This window comes from Rhipicephalus microplus, chromosome 9 (genome assembly GCF_043290135.1).
Source record: "Rhipicephalus microplus isolate Deutch F79 chromosome 9, USDA_Rmic, whole genome shotgun sequence".
NCBI classification, from domain to species: Eukaryota; Metazoa; Arthropoda; class Arachnida; order Ixodida; family Ixodidae; genus Rhipicephalus; species Rhipicephalus microplus.
The window spans coordinates 54,763,789-54,791,282 of NC_134708.1; the positions used below are offsets into that span (position 1 = coordinate 54,763,789).

At 45.2% G+C, this 27,494-nt stretch overlaps 1 protein-coding gene and 1 long non-coding RNA gene across 3 annotated transcripts in view; both read left to right on the plus strand.

The window, feature by feature from the left end:
• The window catches only part of LOC119163841 (ribonuclease 3), a 36,011-nt gene extending 18,821 nt beyond the window's left edge, over positions 1–17,190 (plus strand). The window contains exons 5-7 of one of the 2 annotated variants that reach the window (XM_037415907.2): positions 11,694–11,970; positions 15,719–15,905; positions 16,768–17,190. In XM_037415907.2, the coding sequence (XP_037271804.2) occupies positions 11,694–11,970; positions 15,719–15,905; positions 16,768–16,929 (626 nt within the window). In that variant the 3' untranslated portion in view covers positions 16,930–17,190. Of the gene's footprint in view, positions 1–204; positions 392–1,282; positions 2,186–11,693; positions 11,971–15,718; positions 15,906–16,767 lie in introns of those variants that run through there. The other variant, XM_075873676.1, reaches the window with a different exon arrangement.
• The window catches only part of LOC142771806 (uncharacterized), a 578,925-nt gene that overhangs the window by 448,746 nt on the left and 102,685 nt on the right, over positions 1–27,494 (plus strand). The window lies entirely within an intron of this gene.

Here is a 27,494-nt window from a genome sequence, read left to right on the forward strand (position 1 = left end):
GCGTAGACAGTGTGCTCACAGAGCATCTCTTTCTGGCGCGGCCGTATTCTGTCCTACACGAACGTTTCTAGAGTTACGTGATGTCAGATCCAAAAGAGTTAGTTGCCAGCCTTGCTTCTTATACTATCAATTTGTTACTATCGCATTCATGGCTTCGCTCTTGTGTTGAAACTGATCTTTTTTCTTTGTATGTTCATGTACAAGGTACGTGCTGATGCACGCTCGCAACAAGTCCCAGCATCACATGGCTGAGGTGAAGGCGTCCGTGCTACGCCAAGACTCGCTGGCCTACTTCGCCGTCAAGAACGACTTCCACAAGTACGTCTTCGTCGACAGGCCAGTCGAAAAGGCATCGCTGAGGGAGTTCGCCGACGGTCTTCGCAACATTCAAGTACGCCATGGCAACTCCGTTAGAAACAAACTTAGAGCGCGATATAGCTGGTATTTGCATAGGAAGAGCTCAATGTTTATTTTTTAGTTTGTTTATTTATTTGTTTGTTTGTTCGTTTGTTTGCTTTTTGTTTGTTTGTTTTTTGTTTGTTTGTTTGTTTGTTTGTTTGTTTGTTTGTTTGTTTGTTTGTTTGTTTGTTTGTTACAAAATGCTTAGAGGCATCGAAGAGTCTTTGTGTAAGGGGCTGTCAGATACGGAAGTATACAATGTAAGAACTCAAATGTAACAATAAGGTAGGATTAATATCATGAACCATGCAAGCGCAGCGAAATAGGCGTAAGTGCAACGTTACTGGCGCTACAAGATAAATTAAGTGCCATGATGCTACCGCATGAGTAAAGCCCAAAAAAGATAAATGTACGGCGTATTAGACACCCTGCCGTGGTGGTCTAGTGGCTAAGGTACTCGGCTGCTGACCCGCAGGTCGCGGGATTGAATCCCGGCTGTAGCTGCTGCATTTTGGATGCAGGTGAAAATGCCGTAGGCCCGTGTGCTCTTATTTGGATGCACGTTAAAGAACTCCAGGTGGTCGAAATTTCCGGAGCCCTCCACTACGTCATCTCTCATAATCATATGGTGTTTGGGGAAGCAAAACTCCGCATAATATTATAATATTATGATATTATATAAGTATCACTGAACCTCAAAAAATGAAACCAACTAAGTGCTATATCATTTGCCAACATGCAGTTATTGATGACGGAATGTCTGGCATGCTTTCGCAATATTTTTGCATAGTCATTCCAACTGCTGCTTCACTCGATCGATGTGTTTACGTTCACAGTTCATCTCTCTTACAAAGTTTTGTATTTGTCTTTCTTTCGTGCGCAGAATCTGTCAGATCTAAAGTACGCGAAGAAGAAACGCAGCTTTGTCTACAAGTTCTTCAAGTCGGTCATGGGTGCCATTTTCGTCGACAGCGGCTACGACGTCCAGAAGGTCGAGCCAGTACTACTAAAGATGATTCGGAAGGACATTGACCTTCTCCTGTAGGTCAACGATCATCGCCAGTGATCACTGAGCACTCGTTAGCTCATTGGAACTGTCTATAGACTTGCGCTTTTTTTAATCACCTGCAGTGCCCCAGTCTAGACAGAGTGTATGCTTTTCGGATATTGTTTCGACTGTGTCGGGGTCCGTGAAGGGGTTTCATGAGGGATAAACGGCTTAAGGGGCCACTAAACAACTTCGAGTTCAAGGGCTGGGATGTTTTCTCACGTTTACTGCCCTCAGTAAAGGCGCTATCTCTCCCTCGCCACTTAATTCTTCATGAAACACGCGGATAATATCAGCAGTTAGTGTTCAATATGTTTTGAATTCGCGTTTACCGGCTACATGTTGTTACATCCACTTATGCAGTCGACGAAGCACAAAAGGAAGTTTATGCAGTTACTCATGCTTAGGAGTCATGCGAGACAAGGCAGAAGTGGCATGCGAGTGCGTGGAAAATCACGGTAGGCGACAATTGACAATTGACATACCTTGTGTATAGATCAAAGAGAGCTTATTTCCTCATGACCTAACTGGAGGACGCTGCTGGCGTCATAGTGTGTGTCGAAAAATGTGGAAACGCCAGGAGAGAACAACCGAAACGTTCTTTGTATTTTCAGGGGCTGCTTAGGGACCCTATAACAGGGCTGTTCAATTTAGCTCGTTGCTTTCAGATGTTCTGATCCTATATCTGTGAGGTGGCAATATTAAAAATGTTAATGGCGTGCCAGTGCAAGAACACAATGCGCTTGCTTGTCAGCCTGATTGATTGAATCACATAAGTGCTCACGTTGGCTTATTCAGCTCACTGTAACGGGAAGGGGGCTGTTGTTGAATTCTAACTAGAGTACTCACTTAGCTACCAGACGTGGTCAAAGCCTTTACAATTAAAGTTTTCGCATAAAAAAATGATAGGTGGAATGAATGACTTCTTATATCACAGATATACGGGGAAAATTGCAGTGTTATACCTATATTTATTCGTTTATTTTAAACTACCTTACAGACCACACTGGAAGCATTGAGTAAGGAGAGCATCACAAAATAAGCAAACAACCAAAGAAAGCAAATACGTGAGTGCCAGAAGAGTATACAACAATAACGTTCTGCCAATAAATAAATATAATTAAGTGGTGAAGAATACGAAGATTTTCAACAAAACAAATGGTCAATAGTTTGAATTGTTACAAAATGAGCGGTGCAATGGTCACGTAAAAGGAAATCACACACACACTTAAAAATGCGCATAGCATAGGCACACACAAGAACATCGAAGAGTAAAGTACTGAAGACTGCCGAACAGTTGTAAAGTTAAAAAAAAATAGCAACAGTACTGAAAAACACCTAGCGAGAAAAGCAAAAATAAACAAAGACAATTCCACGGGCGCACACAACAGCGACTCGCACTGTCAGACGAAGTGTTTTGACTTGTTCCGAGTACTTTGTTATAAATAACTGTGTTATATTGCTCAATCATTTGTCTGTATGCAAAATATTGAATGTCATGAAAACTGCCAACCTATACCTTAGAGTTTCAGAACTCAAAGCTGTGTATACGAGAGTCATTCTTTTCATTCACCATAGCAACACAGGAACGTCGTGCCACCTTTTTTTTTTTTAAATACTCGCAGTGTGAACTACGACACGCGGAGGTTGCTTAGGCACACTCATACAAAATGCCTGTCGCGATACAAGGAGTCATCTTTCACTGACAATGACTGGGCCTCAGCTGAAGTGGTAAATGTCATAATATACATGAAATGGAAAGCGAAAGAGCTGCTGCGAAGGACTGCTAGAGTCTGTTATAGTGTGCAAACGGTGGTCGTAAAAATAGATGAGGTGTTACGACTGCGATTGTGCTATTAGCTCGATACTTTTCGAAACAAGTTTGTACACACTATCGATAAGCTCTGGACCAACAGTGCACCGGGAAGAACATAATTGACATGTTCTGGGAAAAACATTTTAACTCTAATCAAAGTAAAGTACGCGAAAATGCTTAAAAGAACACCACGTTTCGGAACCGACTGGGTTCCCTGGGGGGGGGGGGGGGGGGGAGGGGGCTGTGGCAACGTTGCAGCAGTGTCTTGAAGACGTTCGCCGGGCGCTTAATGACCACCTCGTTTTGGCGCAGAGCGTAGTCTGTGTTCATACACCGGTGGAAGAGTTCCGAGAGAACGAATGGTATTTTGGGCCGTGTTTTCACGTACTTTACTTTCAGGGTAGCCAGCCGGTCTGAGAACTGGCTAACCTCCCGGTCCTTCTTTTTCTCCTCTCTTGGTCGAAGTTAAAATAGCTTTCCCAGTTTACCTATCCAACCAGGCAGTCATCTGTACCAGTGGCGTAGCAAGGGGGTGGCACGATGGGCGCGTGCCCCCAACCCACCGCAATGTTGTTTTTTCTCTGTCATGGCATACAGAGCGAAAATGAACACTTCAAGGAGCCCCCTCCCCCTTCAGAAAAAGAAATGTCTGACTACGCCACTGTTCTGCACTGATATTTCTAATTACGATGTTGATCGTCCATCCTGAGACGGTGAAAAAACGGTGTATTCAGTTTCGTTGCCTAAGAATGCAAGAATGCGTACCGTCAAGCTTCAGGCGTTTGGAAGGTGGAGACGTTTCAGCATCGAGAAGTGGTTCTTTTTTTTTAATCTGTACAAGTTGCATTAAAAGGTAGGTCATGAAAAAATTCTGCAGAAAACGAAGGGAATGTACAACAACCAAGCTTTGTGGTAGATTTGTGGTAGGTAATACTGCACTTGAACACTACGTCTACTTAGGACAGGTAATAATCACGGAGCCGAACCACGAGATTCAAGTAACTAGAAGAATAAGAGAGGGGTGGAGCATATTCGGCAAGCACTGTCAAATTATGACTGGTAGATTGCCTCTTTCCCTCAAGAGGAAGGTATCTAACAGCTGCATTTTGCCGGTACTTAGCTACGGAGCAGAAACCTGGAGACTTATAAAGAGGGTTAAGCTTATATTGAGGACGACGCAGCGAGTGACGGAAAAGAAAATGATAGGTGTAACCTTAAGAGACAAGAAGAGAGCAGAGTGGATCAGGAAACAAACCGGGGTTCAGGATATCATAGTTGAAATCAAGAAGAATAAATGGACATGGGCCGGGCATGTAGCGCTTAGGCGGGATAAAAGCTGGTCCTTAAGGGTAACTAACTGGATCCCCAGAGAAGGCAAGCGGCCTATGGGGAGACAGAAAGTTAGGTGGGCAGGTGAGATTAAGAAGTTTGCGGGTGTAAATTGGCAGCAGCAAGCACAGGACCGGGTTGACTGGCGGAACATAGGGGAGGCCTTTGTCTTGCAGTGAACGTAATCAGGCTGATGATGATGATGATAATAAAAAGTTGCATCGTTCAAGTAATGTTATATTCCTGTATTAAATTAGTTATTCCTGATGAATGGAATCTTTTCTGGGTAAGTTGAAATTTGGTTGCCACCTCTCCGTGGTTGCGGCTGAGTCACGCGTAGCGATGACTAGACGAAAAAATGGAAATGTAAAACTTGCCCGTACTCCAACGTCCCCATCATTGTGCCACACACAAGTCGCACCAAAACACGCACATCTCAGTGCTCACTCTCTTCAAGCGACATCAATGGGCACATTGAAATCGCTCTTGCGACATCACATTGACTGAGCACACATTTCCTGCCACCCTGCCTCAACAGCGTTCTCAGCGAGGTTAAATATCAGAGAGACTGTTTTGTTTTGCTAGCATGCCTGATTTGAGACAACGTATCGCGAGTTGACTTTGCTTTAAAAAACAAGACAAATTTGGTGTTTCCGGTGATACTGCTCATCAGTCTGCTCAGAAACGCGATGCTCGACTGTGTATCGTACTAATAAGAAACATAGGTCGCCACCCTTTTCATACATACGTTAACGTCGTCGATAAACACACTGATAGTGCCGAAATTAGGCTCATAAACTCCCTCTTTTTGCAGCGATTCTCTTACGATAAGGTCATTGTCAGACCTATCAATCACCGTTCATGACTTATACATCGCATCTATAAAGTTGATAATGGATGATCTCATTGGTGACGCTTGGTGTCAGCGATAATGACTTTGACCACTAATTAGCTCTAAGAGCGCCTGAAGGATTATGGGTTCATAAAAAGGGATCGCTGCATAATCACATCTTCTGATTTTCACAATCTGAATTTTTTTTTCTAGAGAAGTTTTTGTACTTTTGAAAAGAATGTTTTGGGGCCAACATGAGTTGTAACTGAATCGAGGATAATGAATTATTATCCGAACCGTAGCTAACCGTAGCTAACAAACCGTAGCTAAAATATTGAGCGCCTTCAAGCAACGCTTTATAGATTTCAAACGCTTACACCTAGTTATCCATAGGCGGTGTTTGAAAGGAATATGACCTGGTCGCTTGTCTATTCTAACTGAAAAAATTAAATTATATGCCTGCCCAAGCGCATGGTATTGATTGTTAGCCAGCAAAGCTGGAACGCACATCTTCGATCTTTATAGCCGGGTAAATCGCGATGGTTGACAAAAGTAATCTCCACTTATAGATTACGTGTAATCAAGAATCTTAATTAGTGTTGACCACCCAAGCGGGAATCTTCATTTTTTTATTGGACCAGTGGTTAGTAGGGGAACTTGGCCAATATCTACGGCCCATACGTTTCAGCCCGCAGGCAACTTCTTCCCATTTCCAGGATTTGTTCACTAGACCGCGTGGCCGGCGCCCTACTTGCTCGTCTCATCCGCTCAAACTAACTGAGTGTGCCTACCGAACCAACATCTTCAAACAGTCTTTTTTTCCCCTCGTGCCATCCGTGAATGGAATGCATTGCTTGAATATGCACTGCAGAGCTTAACAATCAATCAATCAATCAATCAATGAAGCTTTATTTTCATAAATAGATATATGCAATTACAGGGATTATTTGGACCGATAGCCTAAAGTGGCTAGTGGACGGTCCAATACAATGTGCAACATAAAAAAGTGTACAGGTCAGCTCTGAGGTAACAACATAAAAAAAACAATCATGTGATACAGATAACACAGTAATACATTTTTTCTTGCAGATATGCATACTTATTAGCTTGCAGCTAGTTTCTATACATAGGCACTTATTAAAAAAATACAATGAAAATCGAATCACACACACATGCTTACATGTCTTGACTCCACAGAAAAAATGATTTACATGCCATGCTGAAATTACGTGCCGTTTTAATCTCTAGGGGGACCGTGTTCCATATTTTTGTTCCACTAAACTGTATCAGTCTTTCTCCGTAAACATTAAAACATTTGGGCAGATTGAAATTACCATTCGAAGCATGTCGCGTATTGCGTTTAGGAATTGAAAAAAGATCAGCAGGCAAAGGTGAATTTCTATTAATTATGTTATTTACTGAAACAGCAATTTTGTAGTCACGCAACATCGGAACTGAGAGAATGCGTTGTGATTGGAAAATATTACTTACTGATTCACCTTGGCTTATGATTTTCAGTGTACGCTTTTGAAGTCGCTCAAGAGTTTTTAGATAACTGTTGTACGTCACACCCCACGATTCCAGACAGTAACCTATGTGACAATGACACAATGAAAAGTAGAGTGTGCGGAGAATAGCTTGTGGAAAATATTGGCGAGCTTTTATTAGAGAATAGCAGCCATAGGCTAGCTTTGCGCACACACTTTGTACTTGCTCATGCCAGTGTAAGTGTTCATCAAAAGTGACGCCTAAATATTTAAAACAAGGAACTTGTTGAATAGGAGTGTTGTTTATTGTTAGGTTAAGAGATTCAGCGTCAATATGTTTCCTACGAGAGTGAAACACCATATACTTTGTTTTAGTACAGTTAACAGTCAGCTGATTCCTGGCAAACCATTCCGAAATGTTCGATAAATCGGTCATCGCGTCATTTTGTAAATCTGCTAAGGAGTGTCCTGTGAAAACTAAAACAGTGTCGTCCGCGTACATCAGTGCCCTTGACCTTTGTAGGGATCGCGGGACATCATTAATATAAAGAGAGAACAATATAGGGCCCAAAACTGAACCCTGTGGCACCCCGCATTTAATATAACCGTAGGATGATTTGATGTCACCAATGACTACCTTTTGTTTGCGTGCCGATAGATAACTAGAAAAAAAATCAAGCGAGTTACCTTTTATCCCATAAGAATGCATTTTTTCCAGTAAAATGGAATGACTAATAGCATCAAATGCCTTTCGTATGTCTAAAAATACTGCTATTGCTATGTTGTTTTCATGTAGCGCGGAATTAATATATTGCGTAAGCATCGAAACAGCAGTTGAAGTGGACCTGTTTGCAACAAAGCCGTGTTGCTGGGGACAAAGTACATTCTGTTCACCCAGGAAGCGCCTTAATTGCGACGATATTAGTTTTTCAAGCGTAGTGTTAATACTACTCAGAACAGATATTGGTCTGTAGCTGTCCGGAAGATTCCGATCACCAGATTTGTACACTGGTATTACTTTGGCGGTCTTAAGTATACTAGGATAAGTTTTAGAGGAAAATGCATGATTAAATATATGGCATAAGGGACCACACAATACATCAATATTCTCCTTTAAAATCCTTGATGATATGGCGTCATGTCCAGCTGCCTTGTTCCAATATCGTCGTTTGTCCATACTCTTACTAATCGATGACGGAAGGTGTTTCAACATAAACGTATTCTTTTTGTTGCTGTGCTGAGCGCTCCGCAAGTAAGTGCTGTTTTGCGCATTCTTGTCACGTTTGCTTTTCATTACTTTGACGCTACTTTCTTTTGGCTATGGTTTGTTTTTGTTGTTCCGTTGTTTTTTATTTAAATATTCGCTTGCTGGCATTTTCACCTGCAATATTTTGTTTTTTTATATTATACTGTTTTTAGTATTTCACACGCTGTAAATACTGTTCAAGACAGATCACTTAACTTTTTTGTCTTTTTTCCCACAACGTGTATTTACAGTTTGTTACTTTTGTTTCTTTTAGGTTTTCGTACAACCTATTCCTGCTTATGGCTTGCAAAGCAAGCTGGCATAAATAAATAAATAAATTGTAATGAATTAATGAATCTGAATAATGGACGCTCTGCTGGCAATGAAGAAGACGACGATGATCGGTAGCTGCATATAGTAGCTCGCGCACGCCGCTCGCCATTAGCCAGACCAGCCTGATAAAGCATATTTTGCCAAGCTGTGTCTGAACCTTTTTCGACGTACAACACCTCTATTTTAAGTGGTGGAGGAGCCGGGGTTCCCATCAACCTGAAACTTCGCAATCGGACGCTACCCTCACCGTTCACCATGACTGCTCCTGGCCCTTCTCAAGCTGCCTTACCAACGACAGTCTACTGTACTGGCGTACCTCGGCAATGCGACCCACCAATTTTTCGCGGCAACGACGAACAAGACGTCGAACACTGGCTCGTCGAGTACGAAATCGTAAGTGCTTCCAACAAGTGGAACGCCTGCAACCAGCTCACAAACGTGCGCTTTTACCTCGCTGATGTGGCCAGCCTCTGGTTCAAAAATCATGAATGCGAAATCACCAACTGGTCCGCCTTCAAGACCACCATCGCCGCGGTCTTCGGTCGTCCCGCAGTGTGCCGGCTTCGCGCGGAACAGCGTCTCCGTAGTCGAGTCCAGCGCAGAGATGAGACCTTTACAAGTTACATTGAAGATATCTTGTCTCTTTGCAAGCGCGTCGATGAATCTCTAACCGAACGCGACAAAATCAAGCACATCATCAAAGAAGTTGACGACGATACCTTCCAGATGCTCGTCGCTAGGAGCCCACGGACCGTCACCGATGTTGTCCACCTCTGTCAGGAGTACGACGAGTTGCGTAAGCAGCGTGTCTCGACGCGCAGGGCCACTGAAGATACGGCTAAAGTTTACGCCCTCGTGCACGACGTCGCTGCTGATCACACCGTCTTACTGCCCCACATAAAACAATTCATTCGTGAAGAAGTTGCGCGTCAGCTTTCTCTTGTGGCCGAAGCATCCGCGCCAGTGACCTCGTTAGACCCACGTTTACGCCAGGTCAGTGAGACACAGGTCACGCAGGCACTGCCTCTATCGCCACCCGTCCCTACGCCGTTGACCTACGCTGCCGTCGTTGCTAGACCCCCAGCCCCACCTGTCTCTGGCGCATACCGGGGCACCGGGTCCTCCTACCCTACGACGCTGCCTACATACACGGTACCCATCCCGTTTCGCCACCTGCACCTTCTGTCGTTAACCCATGGCGCACCTTGGATAATCGACCCATCTGTTTCGCATGTGGTTTCGTGGGACATATAGCACGCTACTGTCACCGTCGCAACTTCCAGCCTCCAGACCATGGGAATTCTGCAAATTACCAAGCTGCCCATAATCCCCAGCGACCATCTTCTCCTATCACCAACTCATTGTCCCCACGACGCCCTGTCAATTCTCGCCGGTCATTACCACCCCGTCACCGATCTGTCTCCCCGATGCTTCGGCGCACGAGCCCCGCTCGAGAGGAAAACTGACAGCCGCAGTTCCGGAGGCAAGAACTGCGTCGTCATCAATCTTTCTAAGACCTCCTCTTTGACCGACCAACGAAATTGGTGTGCTAGTAGAAGGTGTTGCTGTACGTGCACTTGTCGACACAGGCGCCGTCGTTTCTGTAATTAGTGAAAAACTGTGTCGCGATTTGAGAAAAGTTACAACGCCGCTTACGAATCTTGCTCTGCGTATAGCCACCTCCCATTTCATCGCGCCGACAGCTCAGTGCACAGCACGCGTTCTTATTCAAGATGTTTGGTACGCCGTCAACTTTGTTGTTCTCCCACGTTCATCTTACGACGTCATACTAGGATGGGATTTCCTTTCTACCCATCAGGCCCTCGTCGACTGCGCTCGTGCTGAACTCACGTTGACGAATCCGTGGCTTGATATCGACCACCAAAGTCCCTCGAAAGTGTTTGCCGCAGCTGACGTCCACATCGCGCCGTTGTCCGCCGTCCTAGTGCCTGTGTTTTCCCCTGCTGCCACTAACTCGACGCTCCTGTTCCAACCAACTATAGCTAGTGTGCAACACCGAACCATCGTCCTCCCGTTTGCCGTCATCAACTTTTCCAATGGTTCGGCGGTACTTCAGGCGTGCAACGTTTCTGCTTGCCCATAAATCCTGCTACGCGGCGAGTGTCTGGGGAGCCTCGAGACCTTAAATTGTATTTTCGAAGACCCGATCTATCCAGACAAGCCATTTTTACCGACTTGTGCCATTACACCCGCAGCTGACGTAATGAACCTATGGATGTATTCCGCAAGTCCATTGATTGCAACCTCACGCCTGGGCAGCAGGAACAGCTGATCAAGTTCCTACAGCGTTTTCGGGCCTCGTTTGACCACAATCAGCCTTCCTTAGGTCGAGCGTCATCTGTTGTTCATCGTATAAATACCGGTCAAGAGACGTCATTACGGCAGCGTCCATATCGTGTGTCAACTACCGATCGCTGTGCCATTAATGAACAGGTTGACGACATGCTAATACGTGGCATAATCGAACCGTCAAGCAGTCCCTGGGCCTCTCCAGTTGTGTTGGTGAAGAAGAAGGACAGACCCATCAGGTTTTGCGTGGACTACCGACGTCTCAACCGAATCACGCGCAAGGATGTCTATCCGCTTCCTCGATTCGGGCGTCATCCGATGTGGGCGTCAGAACATGTGAGGTATCATAATGGCTTCGTGCTTTCAAGCCTGTCATCCACTACAAAAGGCACGCGCTCTACTGCGCCTGTTCCCTTAAAGCCACGTACGAGGTGCATAGCAAGTTCGGAAAGGTTTCATGCAATCAGTGTTTGAAGTACGCACTAGGAACAGAGTATCGTTATCGCGTTTAACTCCTAAAAGTGAAGCTTGACAGGTCCAGTAATTTTTTATTTGATACATTCAATTTCAAACCTTTTGATTGCACTGTCGTTTCGGTGTACAGAGTAAGAATCGCTCGCCCAGCAGATATTTAGCAAAAGCATTAGGCGCCAAATGGCATTTAGGCGAATGCCATTTGATTTGTTCCAGAGGTGCAGTGCAAATAGAAATAAATCGTGAGGAATTACGACGTCACTTTCATTTTAAATGCCGACGTGGCACAGGTACATGGTATCAGCTGTCCTGCATATGTCGGCTTTTCCACTGGCTCTTCTTCGGCATGTGGCAGTACCCAGCATGTTGTCCAGTAATATAGGTTTTGTTAAACAATTTCCAACTCATTTTGGTTACAGGGAGCAGCAACGGCGCGCCGCAGGGATCGTCGGGCGGTGCCGCGGCGGGCCTGGAGCGCCTTCAGGTGGCACCTGACCTGAAGCAGGCGCTGTCGTTGCGGCTTCCCCAGGAATTCCTGCGCGACCACCTGGGAGACTATCACTTCCAGAACCCGAGCATATTTCTAAAGGCTCTGCTACACCCGACCTACAAGACGCGAGACCGCAAGAACCGCCACGACTCCTTCGAACCACTCGACTATATCGGATCTTTCGTCATGGACTACATTGTGTCCAGGTCAGTGAACAGACCAGGACCCGCCGCGGTGGTCTAGTGGCTAAGGCACTCGGCTGCTGACCCGAAGATCGCAGGATCGAATTCCAGCCGCCGCGGCCGCATGTTTGATGCTCGTGTCCTCAGGTTTAGATGCACGGTAAAGAACCCCAGGTGGTCGAAAGTTCTGGAGCTGTTTACTATGGCGTCTCTCACAATCATAAGGTGGTTTTGGACGTTAAACCCCAACAATTATTACTTGTATTAGGAATTGCCTCAGGGTCGTGACGTTGCTGGAGGCAGCAGTGGGCGTGTTGAGGACTGAACTTTTTATTTGGGTGAACCAGTGTCAGGGAAATGAAGAGACACACTACAAGCGATGCATGCTGCACACTGATAACGGTGTAAGCATCGGGCTATCGATTGGCGGTAAGGTGCCTTGGCATTTATACACGTGGGCCTTTATACATGTAGGCATTTATGCACGTGGGTTTATACTCCAGAGCTTTATCACTAGTGCTCGGGAAAGCTCTCGAATGAGCTTGACTATACACGTCCTGCGCGTAATCTTAACAGAAGAAGCTCAAACAATCGCGAAACTTCTAAACCATTGCGGCGTGTTCTGCACCGAGCGAGCGTTGCTTACAGTCCTTACGGTGTCACACACATAACAAGAAAACAACAAACACTCGTGGCATTAGGCTAATACGTTTCTCTCGCTTCATTCTTCATTTTCCATGCTGGCATAGACAGTGGCCGAGGGAGGTAGGGGACCATTGGCTTGTTTCTGTCTAGAAAGATCACGACGGTATAGTATCAATCATACGCACTGTATGTGAACAAAGCATAGACGTTTTCCGCTATCTAGGCATGACAACTTGCTGACGACATTAGAAGCCAGCTCGAACAACTCGGTTCCTCCTCATTTGCACGAAACTTTGCACCAAGCATGCTTGTAATAAACGCATTCGCAAAAAAAAATTGTCAGATGAGGCCAAGGAACAGCCTATCATTTCATTCTCGCAGGCATTTTTTTTTTGCTAACTACTTCAGGGGATTGGCTAATAAGTGACAGAATATACGCCACTGTTTTCTTTGTGTGTGTGTGTGTGTGTGTGTGCGTGTGCGTGCGTGTGTGTGTGCGTGCGTGTGCGTGTGCGTGTGTGTGTGCGCGTGTGTGTGTGTGCGTGTGTGTGTGCGCGTGTATGTGTGCGCGCGCGCGTGTGTGTGTGTGCGTGTGTGTGCGTGTGTGCGTGCGTGTGTGCGTGTGTGTGTGTGTGTGTGTGCGTGTGTGCGCGTGTGCGCGCGCGCGCGTGTTTGCGTGGAAAAGCTAATATGAAGCGGGATCCTCGTACATAGCAGTGCTACTGGAACGCATGGTAACAAAGCAAACACCACGCACACCCTTTTAAAGTAAAACTAAGCCAAATATGAGCTTCCATCATGTAGAGCACGGTTCAGACAATCATTTAGAAAAACAAAGATGAGACGATCGATGAAAACACACTGCAGTACTCTACTACCCAGGAAAGATATTTATACACCGGTACGTGTCACACTTTGAAACCCACGCATGCGCACCCACTGCCTGTAATCAAAGATTTCTAGCGCGTTCGTAGCCATATTTTGATTTTTTCATTTGTGTCGGGATGGTGGGACGAGGGCGATGTTGAGTGGAGGGGCTTATTTACTTTTCATGCATGTTTGTGCATGTGTTTAACATGCCCTGACCCCTCCCCCCCCCTCTCCTTCTCGACTATCTGCCCATTCCCTGCTACGCCAGTGACTCCTAATCCTAATGCGACCTATGCTCTGTTTCATACATCGGGCGCAATACTTCGGAGGCTAGTAAGACTTATATTAATAAATGCATTTGCACCAAAAAAAAATAAAGAAAAATAGTCGGATGATTTCATCATTCGTAATAAAATTCCTTTTCGTCTTTAGCCTCAGTAATATCTGAAGGCGCTCTGTTCCTCAAATATAGGCAGACCCCATTGTACGGTTATCCGAATGTTGTCTTAGAGCAAAACTTGGACCACAACTATTGTTGTCAATAAGTTATCAAGTATCTGAAGAAGGTCACTCACCGGTTGGCTTCAGCAATCACTCAATGACTTAAGTACGTATGTGTCACCACAGCTGTCTTGAAGAGTCACGCGTTTTAGTTCGCGCTCTGCATGACCGATCGCTACTAATTAGCATTGTTTGCTCTCTTAATAACCATTTTCTCTAACTTATTTGTATGTGTAGCTACGGTGTTTTTATTGCGAATACTTTTATATGGCCACTCTGGGCGTGTTTTCACTGTTGGCGTCGTCGTTGCTGTCGCTATCATGTTCCACATAAAGCACTAATTGATAACATAACCTCACGCGTCGTATGTTCAACCCGTGGGTAAACGTGCGTAAATGGAGGAATTAATGTAATTGAAGCACAGATCAAACAAAACAAAAATGCCTGCCCTCAACTTGGTCACCTGATCACATTTCCCTCGTCCTGACATGCGCGAGGACGTAGAATGGCTCCCTCAATGAAATAAGCTGGAAGCTCCTACGTAGGGCGAGCTTTCAGCTTTCATTATTCCTTGTCCTCTTCAACGTAATGTTGACCTTGTTTCTACAGTAAAAAAAGTGGTGCCTGAGACCTGACTTGTCAAAGCTTAAGCGGTGCTATTGTTTCGAAGCGAGTTGTTTTATGTTGTTCGTTAAGCATTACACGTCACTACCTTCTCTCATTCTGAGAAGGAAGAATCATATCATAGTTTTGGGACGTTCAACCCCACAAATCAATCAATTTGGGCGGTGAAATATTGTAGACCCTTCGCGAGTTGTTCGCTGAACCACCCGACGAACTATAAAAGGGTGCATTGCATTCCTTCAACTACAATCGAGAGCCTACCGCACGTGCGGAAAAAGGCAGCTCGCAGACGCACGGAAGCAAGAAGATAGAAAAAATAGAGAAGCCTTTTGTATGGACATCCGATCCTTGCAAGCAAAAAATCTAGCTTCGAAATGGCAGACAGCATTTTTGTCGCTATTCATAGTCGTCATGATGCTTTCTGTTGCGGCCACGCGTCAGTCTGTGGTTCAATGAAAAAAAAATAAAAAATAAAATGCATTAGTAATCGGAGATCTGACGGCACGTCTCGATCTTTTCTAACGTCACATTTATTCAATCACAGCATTGCAGCCACCCTTCTTCGTTTCCGCCCGCAGCTGTTTTGGTGAGCGCCACTACGTGCTGATGCGGTTGGAAGCGATGTAGTGAATTTATGTCATGATTCAACTACTAAATCATTCCCATATCGGCACTTAGACCTATGCTAGAATTATCCTCAGCGATCATTATACGTGGAACATAAATAAAAAATGGCTGTTTCAACAGTGTTGGAGGGCCCTTTTAGCGAGCGTTTGGAACACAGAAAGGCGGTCGAGTCTCGCTTGAGCAGCGACTGTGAACTTCAATTCTGACGATGTGGTCGCCATTGCTGGCTTGCGCGTTGTCTCAACAGGCATCATCGGTCGGCTCTATATACCTTTTTATATGTGCTGCCTTTTCTACGCGTAGACAGTGTGCTCACAGAGCATCTCTTTCTGGCGCGGCCGTATTCTGTTCTAAACCAACGTTTCTAGAGTTACGTGATGTCGGATCCAAAGGAGTTAGTTGCCAGCCTTGCTTCTTATACTACTACAATTTGTTACTATCGCATTCATTGATTCGCTCCTGTGGTGGAAATGATGTATTTCTTTGTGTGTTCCTGTACACCAAGGTACGTGCTGATGCACGCTCGCAAAAAGTCCCAGCATCACATGGCTGAGGTGAAGGCGTCCGTGCTACGCCAAGACTCGCTGGCCTACTTCGCCGTCAAGAACGACTTCCACAAGTACGTCTTCGTCGACCGGCCAGTCGAAAAGGCATCGCTGAGGGAGTTCGCCGACGGTCTTCGCAACATTCAAGTACGTCACGGCAACTCCGTTAGAAACAAACTTAGAGCAGGATATAGCTGATGTTTACTTAGGAAGAGCTCAGTGTTTATTTATTAGTTTGTTTGTTTGTTTGTTTGTTTGTTTGTTTGTTTGTTTGTTTGTTTGTTTGTTTGTTTGTTTGTTTGTTTGTTTGTTTGTTTGTTACAAAATGCTTAGAGGCATCGAAGAGTCTTTGTGTAAGGGGCTGTCAGATACGGAAGTATACAATGTAAGAACTCAAATGTAACAATAAGGTAGGATTAGTATCATGAACCATGCAAGCGCAGCAAAATAGGCGTAAGTGCAACGTTACTGGTGCTACAAGATAAATTACGTGTCATGATGCTACCGCATGAGTAAAGCCCAAAAAAGAGAAATGTACGGCGTATAAGACACCCTGCCGTGGTGGTCTAGTGGCTAAGGTACTCGGTTGCTGACCCGCAGGTCGTGGGATTGATTCCCGGCTGTGGCTGCCGCATTTTGGATGGAGGTGAAAATGCCGTAGACCCGTGTGCTCTTATTTGGATGCACGTTAAAGAACCCCAAATGGTCGAAATTTCCGGAGCCCTCTACTACGTCATCTCTCATAATCATATGGTGGTTTGGGAAAGCAAAACTCCGCATATTATTATAATATTATGATATTATATAAGTGTCACTGAACCTCAAAAAATGAAACCAACTAAGTGCTATATCGTTTGCCAACAGGCAGTTATTGATGACGGAATGTCTGGCACGCTTTCGCAATATTTTTGGATAGTAATTCCAACTGCTGCTTCACTCGATCGATGTGTTTGCGTTCGAAGTCCATCTCTCTTACAAAGTTTTGTATTTGTCTTTCTTTTGTGCGCAGAATCTGTCAGATCTAAAGTACGCGAAGAAGAAACGCAGCTTTGTCTACAAGTTCTTCAAGTCGGTCATGGGTGCCATTTTTGTCGACAGCGGATACGACGTCCAGAAGGTCGAGCCAGTACTACTAAAGATGATCCGGAAGGACATTGACCTTCTCCTGTAGGTCAACGGTCATCGCCAGTGATCACTGAGCACTCGTTAGCTCATTGGAACTGTCTATAGACTCGCGCTTTTTTAATCACCTGAGGTGCCCCAGTCTGGACAGAATGTATGCTCTTCGGATGTTGTTTAGAATGCGTCGGGGTTCGTGAAGGGGTTTCGTGTGGGATAAACGGCCTAAGGGGCCACTTAAACAACTTGGAGTTCAAGGGCTGGAAAGTTTTCTCACATTTACTGCCCTCAGTAAAGTCGCTATCTCTCCCTCGCCACTTAATTCTTCATGAAACGCATGGACAATATCAAGAGAAAGTGTACGATACGTTATGAATTCACGATTACCGGCTACACGTTGTTGCACCCACTTATACAGTCGACGAAGCACAAAAGGAAGTTTATACAGTTACTCATGCTTAGTAGTCATGCGAGACAAGGCAGAAGTGGCATGCGAGTGCGTGGAAAATCACGGTAGGCGACAATAGACAATTGACATACCTTGTATATAGATCAATGAGAGCTTATTTCCTCATGACCTAACTGGAGGACGCTGCTGGTGTCATAGTGTGTGTCGAAAAAAGGTGAAACGCCAGGAGAGAATAACCCGAATGTTCTTTGTGTTTTCAGGGGTTGCTTAGGGACCCTTTCAGAGTGCTGTTCGGTTTAGCTCGTTGCTTTCAGACGTTCTGATCCTATATCTGTGAGGTGATAACATTAAAAATGTTAATGGCGTGCCAGTGCAAGAACGCAATGCGCTTGCTTGTCAGCCTGATTGATTGAATCACATAAGTGCTCACGTTGGCTTATTCAGCTCATTGTAACGGGAAGGGGGCTGTTATTGAATTGTAACTAGAGTGTTCACTTAGCTACCAGACGTGGTCAAAGCCTTTACAATTAAAGTTTTCGCACAAAAATGATAGGTGGAATGAATGACTTCTTATATCACAGATATACGGGGAAAATCGCGGTGTGATACCTTTATTTATTTGTTTATTTTAAACTACCTTACAGACCACACTGGAAGCATTGAGTAAGGAGAGCATCACAAAATAAGCAAACAACCAAAGAAAGCAAATACATGAGCGCCAGAAGAGTATACAATAATAAAGTTCTGCTAATTAATAAATATAATTAAGTGGTGAAGAATACGAAGATTTTCAACAAAACAAATGGTCAATAGTTTGAATTGTTACGAAATGAGCGGTGCAATGGTCACGTAAAAGGAAATCACACAAACACTTAAAAATGCACATAGCATAGGCACACACAAGAACATCGAAGAGTAAAGTACTGAAGACTGCCGAACAGTTCTAGAGTTAAAAAAAAATAGCAACAATACTGAAAAACACCCAGCGAAAAAAGCAAAAATAAACAAAGACAATTCTACGGGCGCATACAACAGCGACTCGCACTGTCAGACGAAGTGTTTTGACTTGTTCCGAGTACTTTGTTATAAATAACTGTGTTATATTGCTCAATCATTTGTCTGTATGCAAAATATTGAATGTCACGAAAACTGCCAACCTGTACTTTAGAGTTTCAGAACGCAAAGCTCTGTATACGAGAGTCATTCTTTTCATTCACCATAGCAACACAGGAACGTCGTGCTACCTTTTTAGGGGCGAAGCTCCTTATGGCGTGGCTTGTGCGTCCTTCGTAGAACGTAACCACCAGTGGCACATACCCGAAATAGCGGTCCTTACAATGTCTGCTGGATGGGGGCACTTGTATATGATGAATACATGATGAAAAGATGTGAGATGGCTGTGCTTGGAGTTTTCACTAGACATATGGACGGACGAACAGACTGACACACGCACGGACGGACAGACAGAGGGATGACCGCAAAAAGAGATGGACGGACAGACAGACGAATGAACGAACGGACGGATGCACCAAGGATCACACAGATAGGCGGACGCAAGAACAAATGGACAGACAGACTGACGAACGCTGCGCCCCACGAATCATCATTCACTCCGTAGATAGGCTGTGATTTTTTTTAAATACTTGCAGGGTGAGCTACGACACGTGGAGGTCGCTTAGGCACACTCATACAAAATGCCTGTCGCGATACAAGGAGTCATCTTTCACTGACGATGACTGGGCCTCAGCTGAAGTGGTCAATGTCATAATATACATGAAATGGAAAACGAAAGAGCTGCTGCAAAGGACTGCTAGAGTCTGTCATAGTGTGCAAACGGTGGTCGTGAAAATAGATGAGATGTTACGACCGCGATTGTGCTATTAGCTCGATGTCTTTTCGAAACGAGTTTGTACACACGATTGATAAGCTCTGGACCAACAATGCACCGGGAAGAACATAATTGACATGTCCTGGGAAAAATATTTTAACTCTAATCAAAGTAAAGTATGTGAAAATGCCAAAAAGAACCCCACGTTTCGGAACCGACTCGTTTCCCGGGGGGGGGGGGGGGGCTGTGGCAACGTTGCAGCAGTGTATTGAAGACGCTTGCCGGGCGCTTAATGACCACCTCGTTTTGGCGCAGAGCGTAGTCCGTGTGCACACACCGGGGGAAGGGTTCCGAGAGAACGAATGATGTTTTGGGCCGTGTTTTCACGTACTTTACTTTCAGGGTAGCCAGCCGGTCTTCCTTCTTTTTCTCCTCTCTTGGTTGAAGTTAAAATAGTTTTCCCAGTTTACCTACCCAACCAGGCAGACACCTGTACCAGTGACATAGCAAGGGGGTGGCACAATCGGCCCGTGCCCCCAACCCAACACAATGTTGTTTTTCTCTATCATGGCATACAGAGTGAAAATGACCACTTCAAGGAGCCCCCTCCCCCTCAGAAAAAGAAATGTCAGACTACGCCACTGTTCTGCACTGATATTTCTAATTACGATGTTAATCGTTCATCCTGAAACTGTGAAAAAACGGTGTACTCAGTTTCGTTGCTTAAGAATGCAAGAATGCGTACCGTCAAGCTTCAGGCGTTTGGAAGGTGGAGACGTTTCAGCATCGAGAAGTGGTACTTTTTTTTAATCTGTACAAGCTGCATGAAAAGGTAGGTCATGAAAAAAATCTGCAGAAAACGAAAGTAAAAAGAGAACAGCGCTTCGTGACAGGTAATACTGCACTTGAAGTTGTAAAACACTACGTCTACATAGGACAGGTAATAACCACGGAGCCGAACCACGAGATTCAAGTAACTAGAAGAATAAGAGAGGGGTAGACCATATTCGGCAAGCACTCTCAAATTATGACCGGTAGATTGCCTCTTTCCCTCAAGAGGAAGGTATCTAACAGCTGCATTTTGCCGGTACTTAGCTACGGAGCAGAAACCTGGAGACTTATAAAGAGGGTTAAGCTTATATTGAGGACGACGCAGCGAGTGACGGAAAAGAAAATGATAGGTGTAACCTTAAGAGACAAGAAGAGAGCAGAGTGGATCAGGAAACAAACCGGGGTTCAGGATATCATAGTTGAAATCAAGAAGAATAAATGGACATGGGCCGGGCATGTAGCGCTTAGGCGGGATAAAAGCTGGTCCTTAAGGGTAACTAACTGGATCCCCAGAGAAGGCAAGCGGCCTATGGGGAGACAGAAAGTTAGGTGGGCAGGTGAGATTAAGAAGTTTGCGGGTGTAAATTGGCAGCAGCAAGCACAGGACCGGGTTGACTGGCGGAACATAGGGGAGGCCTTTGTCTTGCAGTGAACGTAATCAGGCTGATGATGATGATGATGATAATAAAAAGTTGCATCGTTCAAGTAATGTTATATTCCTGTATTAAATTAGTTATTCCTGATGAATGGAATCTTTTCTGGGTAAGTTGAAATTTGGTTGCCACCTCTCCGTGGTTGCGGCTGAGTCACGCGTAGCGATGACTAGACGAAAAAATGGAAATGTAAAACTTGCCCGTACTCCAACGTCCCCATCATTGTGCCACACACAAGTCGCACCAAAACACGCACATCTCAGTGCTCACTCTCTTCAAGCCACATCAATGGGTACATTGAAATCGCTCTTGCGACATCACATTGACTGAGCACACGTGTCCTGCCACCCTGCCTCAACAGCGTTCTCAGCGAGGTTGAATATCAAACAGAAAGCCCGTTTTGTTTCGCTAGCATGCCTGATTTGAGACAACGTATCACGAGTTGACTTTGCTTTATGCTTTAAAAAAAAGAAATTTGGTGTTCCCGGTGATACTGCTCATCAGTCTGCTCAGAAACGCGATGCTCGACTGTGTATCATACTGATAAGAAACGTAGGTCGCCACCCTTTTCATACATACGTTAACGTCGTCGATAAACACACTGATAGTGCCGAAATTAGTCTCATGAACTTCCTCCTTTTGAAGTGATTCCCTTACGATAAGCTCATTATCAGACCTATCAATCACCGTTCATGACTTATACATCGCATCTATAAAGTTGATAATGGATGATCTCATTGGTAACGCTTGGTGTCAGCGCTAACGACTTTGACCACTAATTAGCTCTAAGAGCGCCCGAAGGATTATAGGTTCATAAAAAGGCATCGCTGCGGAATCGCAGTCTTCTGGTTTTCACAATCTGAATTTTTCTTTCTAGAAAAGTTTTAGTACTTTTGAAAAGGATGTTTTGGTGCCAACATGTGTGGTAACTGAATCGAGGATAATGAATTATTTATTCTGCAGATATTGTTGCCTTGACCGCAGTGCTGCTCTTCATATAGAAAAAAACTAGGAGACCCTAAAGCTTGCATTTAGTAATTGAACGCGATAGTGATATCCTGTAGCTAGTGCGTTTTTCAAACACTTAGTGCATAAAACCTTTTCAAATTTACTATGCACCCACTATACGTGGCCTTATGAGGGACTCCGTGCCGAGACCTAAGAGGGCACCGTGCCGACCGGTTTTGCCCTCGCGATCTCTGACGTCAGCGTAGCTCTGGCCGACTGGGCTCGCTCTACGTCATCTCCTGACGCCGACCTCCGACGACAGCGTAGCTCTGACCGACTGGATTTGCAGTACGCCATCTCCTGACGCCGACAAGAGCTCTCGCAAGTGGTGCCTCGTCCTCGGACTCCTGTGACCGTGTTTCCATCCTTCCTATCTCTCCTATCCCCTCGATATGTACTCGCTCACTGGCTTAGCGCATCTCTCTTTCTCTCTCTCTCTATACCTTTATTCTTATCCTTTTAATCTTTCCTCACCCCCATCCATCTTGTGCTACTGTTGAGGTGTTGCACCCTGATGCAGACAGTTGCGGGGCTCACTTTTCTTTTCTTTTCTTTTCCTTCCCCCTTAAGAAAATAGACGCAGTATAGCGTGTGTGCCTTTTGTAGTGGGGTACCGGCTTTCAACTGCGGAGCCATTACGAAAATCGCATATTCGGCGCGCGTTGGCAATGGACGCTTGTACCACGCATTACCACTGCAATATTTCATGTTGATTTGTGAAGCGCGTAGTCAGGACGCGTGTGTTTCTGAAACATGAACGCTACTTTCACTGCACTTCCAAGCAGATTAAGTTCTTTTTACTGGTTTCTGAAGCAGAGGCGTGGCCATGTGGTAGAATATCCGCTTGCCGCGCAAACTACCCGTATTGGATTCCCTCTTAAACCCGAACAACCCCATAGTTCGGTCAGCACTCTACTTCGGGATTTATTTATCGTTTAATTGTTTCATTTGCGTCTTTTTCAATGTTTGGCTGACGTATAAGGTTATCATTTTTCGCTCACAACCAACGACGCCGACACCGACGCCGGAATTTCCGCGAAACGAGCTCTTCAACGATATTGCGTTAAAAAAATGGCAGCATATCCACGGAGTGAATGATGGGGAGTGGGGTGAAGCATTCGTCCGTCCATTCGTTTTTGCTTCCGTCCGTTCCTGCGTACGTCTCTGTAACCGTCCACGCGTCCATCCACCCGTCCGTGCGTGCGTCTGCGTCTGTTCGAGCGTCCGTCCCTGCGTCCGTTCATGCGTCCATCCATGCATCTGTCTGTGTGTCTGTTCGTCCATCTATTCAGCACTCCAAGTACCACCATCTCGCATCTTTTCATCATATATTCTCCATATAGAAGCACCGCCATCCAGCGGACATTTCAAGGACTAAACGGGAGGTGGCACATGCACACTTTCTTACGTAGGGTTCCTCGATGCGCGCTCTCCCCTCCGCCGCCTTAGAGGGTGGAGTCATTCTGTGAGGGGGTGAATGCCGCCTTCCGATCGGCGGCCGCCATTCGGCTCCCCCCCCCCCCCCCCCCCGCCTCGCTAGAGTGTGCTAGCCCCGTCGCGTCTGGTTTGTGTGAGACAGGTGCGCGGCTTTTTATAGCGTTTTCTCGGGCAAAATGCCCGGGTGTTGCGTGCCACAGTGCACAAACCACTCGCGAAATGGCTATAGGATGTTCAGATTTCCGAAAGATCCGAAAAGGCGACTCCTGTGGCTGGTAAAGATCAAGCGCGACAAGTGGCAACCCACGGACCGTTCGTGTTTGTGCAGCGTAAGTTATGCCATTTCAGCATTTTTGATCGCGATCGAGCCTGATGTGATTGACTCCCTTATACGCAAGCTGCAGAAGGACTGTAGTCGATGAGGGTTGCAACGTGGGCTTGTTGGTTACTCATGTGAAAGGCTTTTGGTGCAGAAGGACGCCAATGACTGTTCAGAAATCTGACCCCGATCGGGCTTAATCGCCATCACCAGTGCACCGGGTGCAATACTCGTTCATTTGCATGCTATGTACATGCGTATTGTTCATTTTGGATAGCACAAAATGCGTTGTTCTTGATCGCTTGTTGTACACAAGCTGCAATTGCGCAGAGATGTGCGCCTACGTTGTCGCTTGTTGCTACCGGCGCCTTCAACAATTTGTTTTTGTAACATCACATTGAAAGCACGCATCCCGTCAGTTCATTATCAAAGAATATTTTCTCACTGTCCCTGTTTTTTCAGAAAGAAATTGACAATTTTCCCTTCTTTATTATTAACTCCAACTACAACAGCCCCTAAAATTCCCTTATCACTCTTTACGCATGTCCCTGAAAGTGTTGGCTGTTGTGGTCTGCTTAGAAGGTTTTTGTGAAGATCTTTGAGACCTGATCATCGCGTGTTTCCGCGCTGCAGGGACATTTCGAAGAAACCGCATTTGAGCAGAACCGTGCGGACGGCTGGAAAAAATTGAAGCCGAATGCTCTGCCAACAATCTTTTCGTTCAGAGGTAGGAATCCACTTATTTTCGCGTTAACGGAAGTTTGCGAGTTTGCTTCCTAATTTTGTTCCTTGTTCCAATCTTAGTCAGTTCCACGTTTAGCACTGTTATTGCCGGCCTTCTTAAGAGTCACATGGAGGGTCTAACCAGGTGTTTCTTTAAAAACAGAAAAAAAAACGCACATTACAGAAAAACGCTCTTAATACATTCGGTCAATGAAATCGCTCGTTTCCTCCATTTTTATCGAGAGGTGAATTAACCGCACCTGCCATCCAGAATCAGGATAATGACAACTTCGCACTTTGTTTATTTTTATTTCTATGCGTAGCGACGCTCAGAGCATGTTCGTTCATAATGATAAAAGAATCTGCCAGCTGATATGCAACATATGTGTGTGTTTTTTTAGCGATGCCTAAGCACAGTAAGCCACCAAAAGAAAGGTTTTTACCACAAGGGACGCCTGCGGCCGCAGAAGAAAGTTGTTCTCTGCACAGTCAACCTTATGCTTCTGATACCTCAGCGACAGAAATTCAAGAACAACATGTCAACGACATAGCTGGTATGCAACAAACAGCAAATCAAGAATTGCAGCCACTACCGAGTGATGGCACGGAGATGTCTCGTGATCAGATGAGCAACTTACCTAGCCCAAGTGCCACGGCAGAAACTGAAGTTCCTACAACAGATGATTCTCAGCTAGTTGCATGCCCACTTTCCGCAACCCATGTTGAATTGTCGGAAGAGAAGTGCAGTAACAGGTCGTGTGCTGAAGTGAATAAACAGCTACAGGACATGAAGGCAAAGTACGCGAAACTCCGTGAAGATCATAGCAAAGCAAGTGCTAAAACTAATTCAATTAAAAAGAAGCTTCAGAAGTTGGAATATGCTAGTGGGATTTTACGAAAAAAACTGAAGTTCCTAAATGAAGACCAAATGCGAGCCTTATCACGAAACAGCAACCGAGGTACTACCTGGTCATCAAAACAATTAAACAAGCCCTTCAGATAAAATTCGCAAGTGGAACAACAGGCTATGAAACCCTTATAAAACTTGGGTATCGGACTGCAAGCAGTGCAGGGCTGCAATGCAAGGCTCGGCGAGCCATGAACACGCATATTTAACTGCACTAAAGGAGTATGTTCAGGATGGTGAGAACTTGTGTTATCCGAGCGGTGAGGTTATGAGCTCGCTCATATCTTGTGAAGAACACTTTGAAGGGATCACATCCTGGACAGACAACCTGTTCACCCTGAAGTCCCCTCTCAAAGCTGTAACTGAATATTTAATCAAGAGGACCAAGTGCAGTGTGCAGGCATGCCAGCAACACAAGGGTTCTCTGAAAAAAATGTTGATATCCAGTTATGCACGAGTAAGGCTTCGCATTCACCTGCGCCAGCTCGAAACAGCGAGAACCAGTGGGAGTGGAAGCAAGACATGCGCTGCGGTTAACTTGCAGTGAGTTGTAGCACTTGTTTTTGAAATATATTAAAGTTATCGATGAAATAAACAAGCTATGGCATCAGAAATTGCCGTATATTGAACGCAATTTGCTTTCTTATTGTTGAGAAGCCGTGTGGTCGCTTCATTTTAACGATATCGACGAACGCTTTATTACAGTTACTAATTTATAATATATTCCAGCGGAAAACACGCTAAACCTGGTTTGATAGTCAGTGTCTGCGTGCGAGTCATGATTTAATGCCGTAAAAGCCGTATGTAGAGCCCCAAATAGTATATGTATTGAACAATTTTTTTGCCCATCTGCTATTTACAGTAAGGTAAAAAAGATGAAAACAAAATTCAGAATACTGTGCGTTGCAGGGTGCGGTCCGTAAATGGAGTAGCTGATGAATAATTCGAAAACTAGATCTGAAAATATGGTGTGCAATCACAGTTTTTCTCTTTTCTCGTGACAGCACGTTGTTTTTTTTTTAATTCTTTTTTTGACCGGCAGGCAAACTGTTTTTACACTTTTGTGAAAGGCACAAAACACACAGACACAATGAAAGGTTATGGGACTTGCGTGCGTGTGTTTCGCATCTTTAACCAGTATAAATAGTTACCGACTAGCCCAAGAAGATGCTAACTGAAGATGTTAACGTGGCTGGCGTGGACGGTAGTATTCTGCTGCGAACAACTCCAGCTGCTAATGTCGCTTTAAAAATAAAGATTAGAGAATAGAAATCTGAGACCTTGACACTCCCGATGCGAAAACTTTGTATTTTTGTCATGTTGTTTGAGTACCACTCGTTTTGACACAACGAACTCTGCATGCAGCCGCGCGACGCCCGTTGGCTGCCTATCGTGGCTATAGGTGGCCTGCGGAAAGGGCATCCTAATGGCGGACGCCGTAGCAGACAACGCTGTTGTCTCCACCCTGCAAGGGGGCGCGCGCACGCATCGAGGAACCCTATTCTTACGGCTTGCGCTTCGGGTTTACTTCCCACCTTTAACCATCTCGAGTTCAGGGTATATACTAGTTCACTGTATTCATGGCTATGCGGCCCAACGCTCGCTAAACCTTTCTAAAACCAAGGAGGTTACACCCAGCGAGTATCACGTAGCAACCCTTTCTTGTCAGATCGTGCTCAATGTACATGCCATTAGCTGCTAATGGGGATCGCAGCGTGCGCGTTACCTAAAGGCCGAATGCTCCTGTCTCTCATTCCCCCTTAGCAGCCATTAACATGTGCATTGAGCACTATCTTTCATTGTTCAACAACGCACAGAAGAAATCTCTCACCGGAACCACCTGGGAGGTCAAAATTGTAAGGACCGCTATTTCGGGTATGTGCCACTGGTGGTTACGTACTACGAGGGACGCACAAGCCACGCCATAAGGAGCTTCGCCCCTAAAAAGATTGCTTGCGTTCGGTGTATGCATGGTTCGTAGATTGACTATTAATGTGCACATCGTTAACACAGAGTGCACGTGGAGCAGTTTATCGATGAAGTAGGGAGCCAAACGTGCGACAAGTCAACAACACGTATCGGGCAAAGCATTGATTATAGTAACGAGAAAGCAGCGAGAGGTGATCGTCTTTGATAAGGAACGCTGGCGATAACTAACGAGGCGGCTAGGAAGGCTCTGGCTTCGCACGCATAAAACAGGGATTGCTTTACACGTACAACGTTAAAGAACCTTAGATTGTCCCACTGTGTCAATCGCTTGTTTGTACGTGACCATTCAATTTTTGCAAGCGGCCCACTACTTTGTCGATCCACCAGTTCGCCGACCATATAGCCGTTATAATGAAGGGTAAAGGAAGCGATGTATAGCTACCACTTTCGAGTAATCATATTTTTTAATGAATATGTACAATAATTGTCACGCCTTTGATTATGTAGTGGCTGATCTTGGCGGATGGTTCTCGGTTTAGCGATGAAACCCTCCAGCGCATCATGTCCCACTCA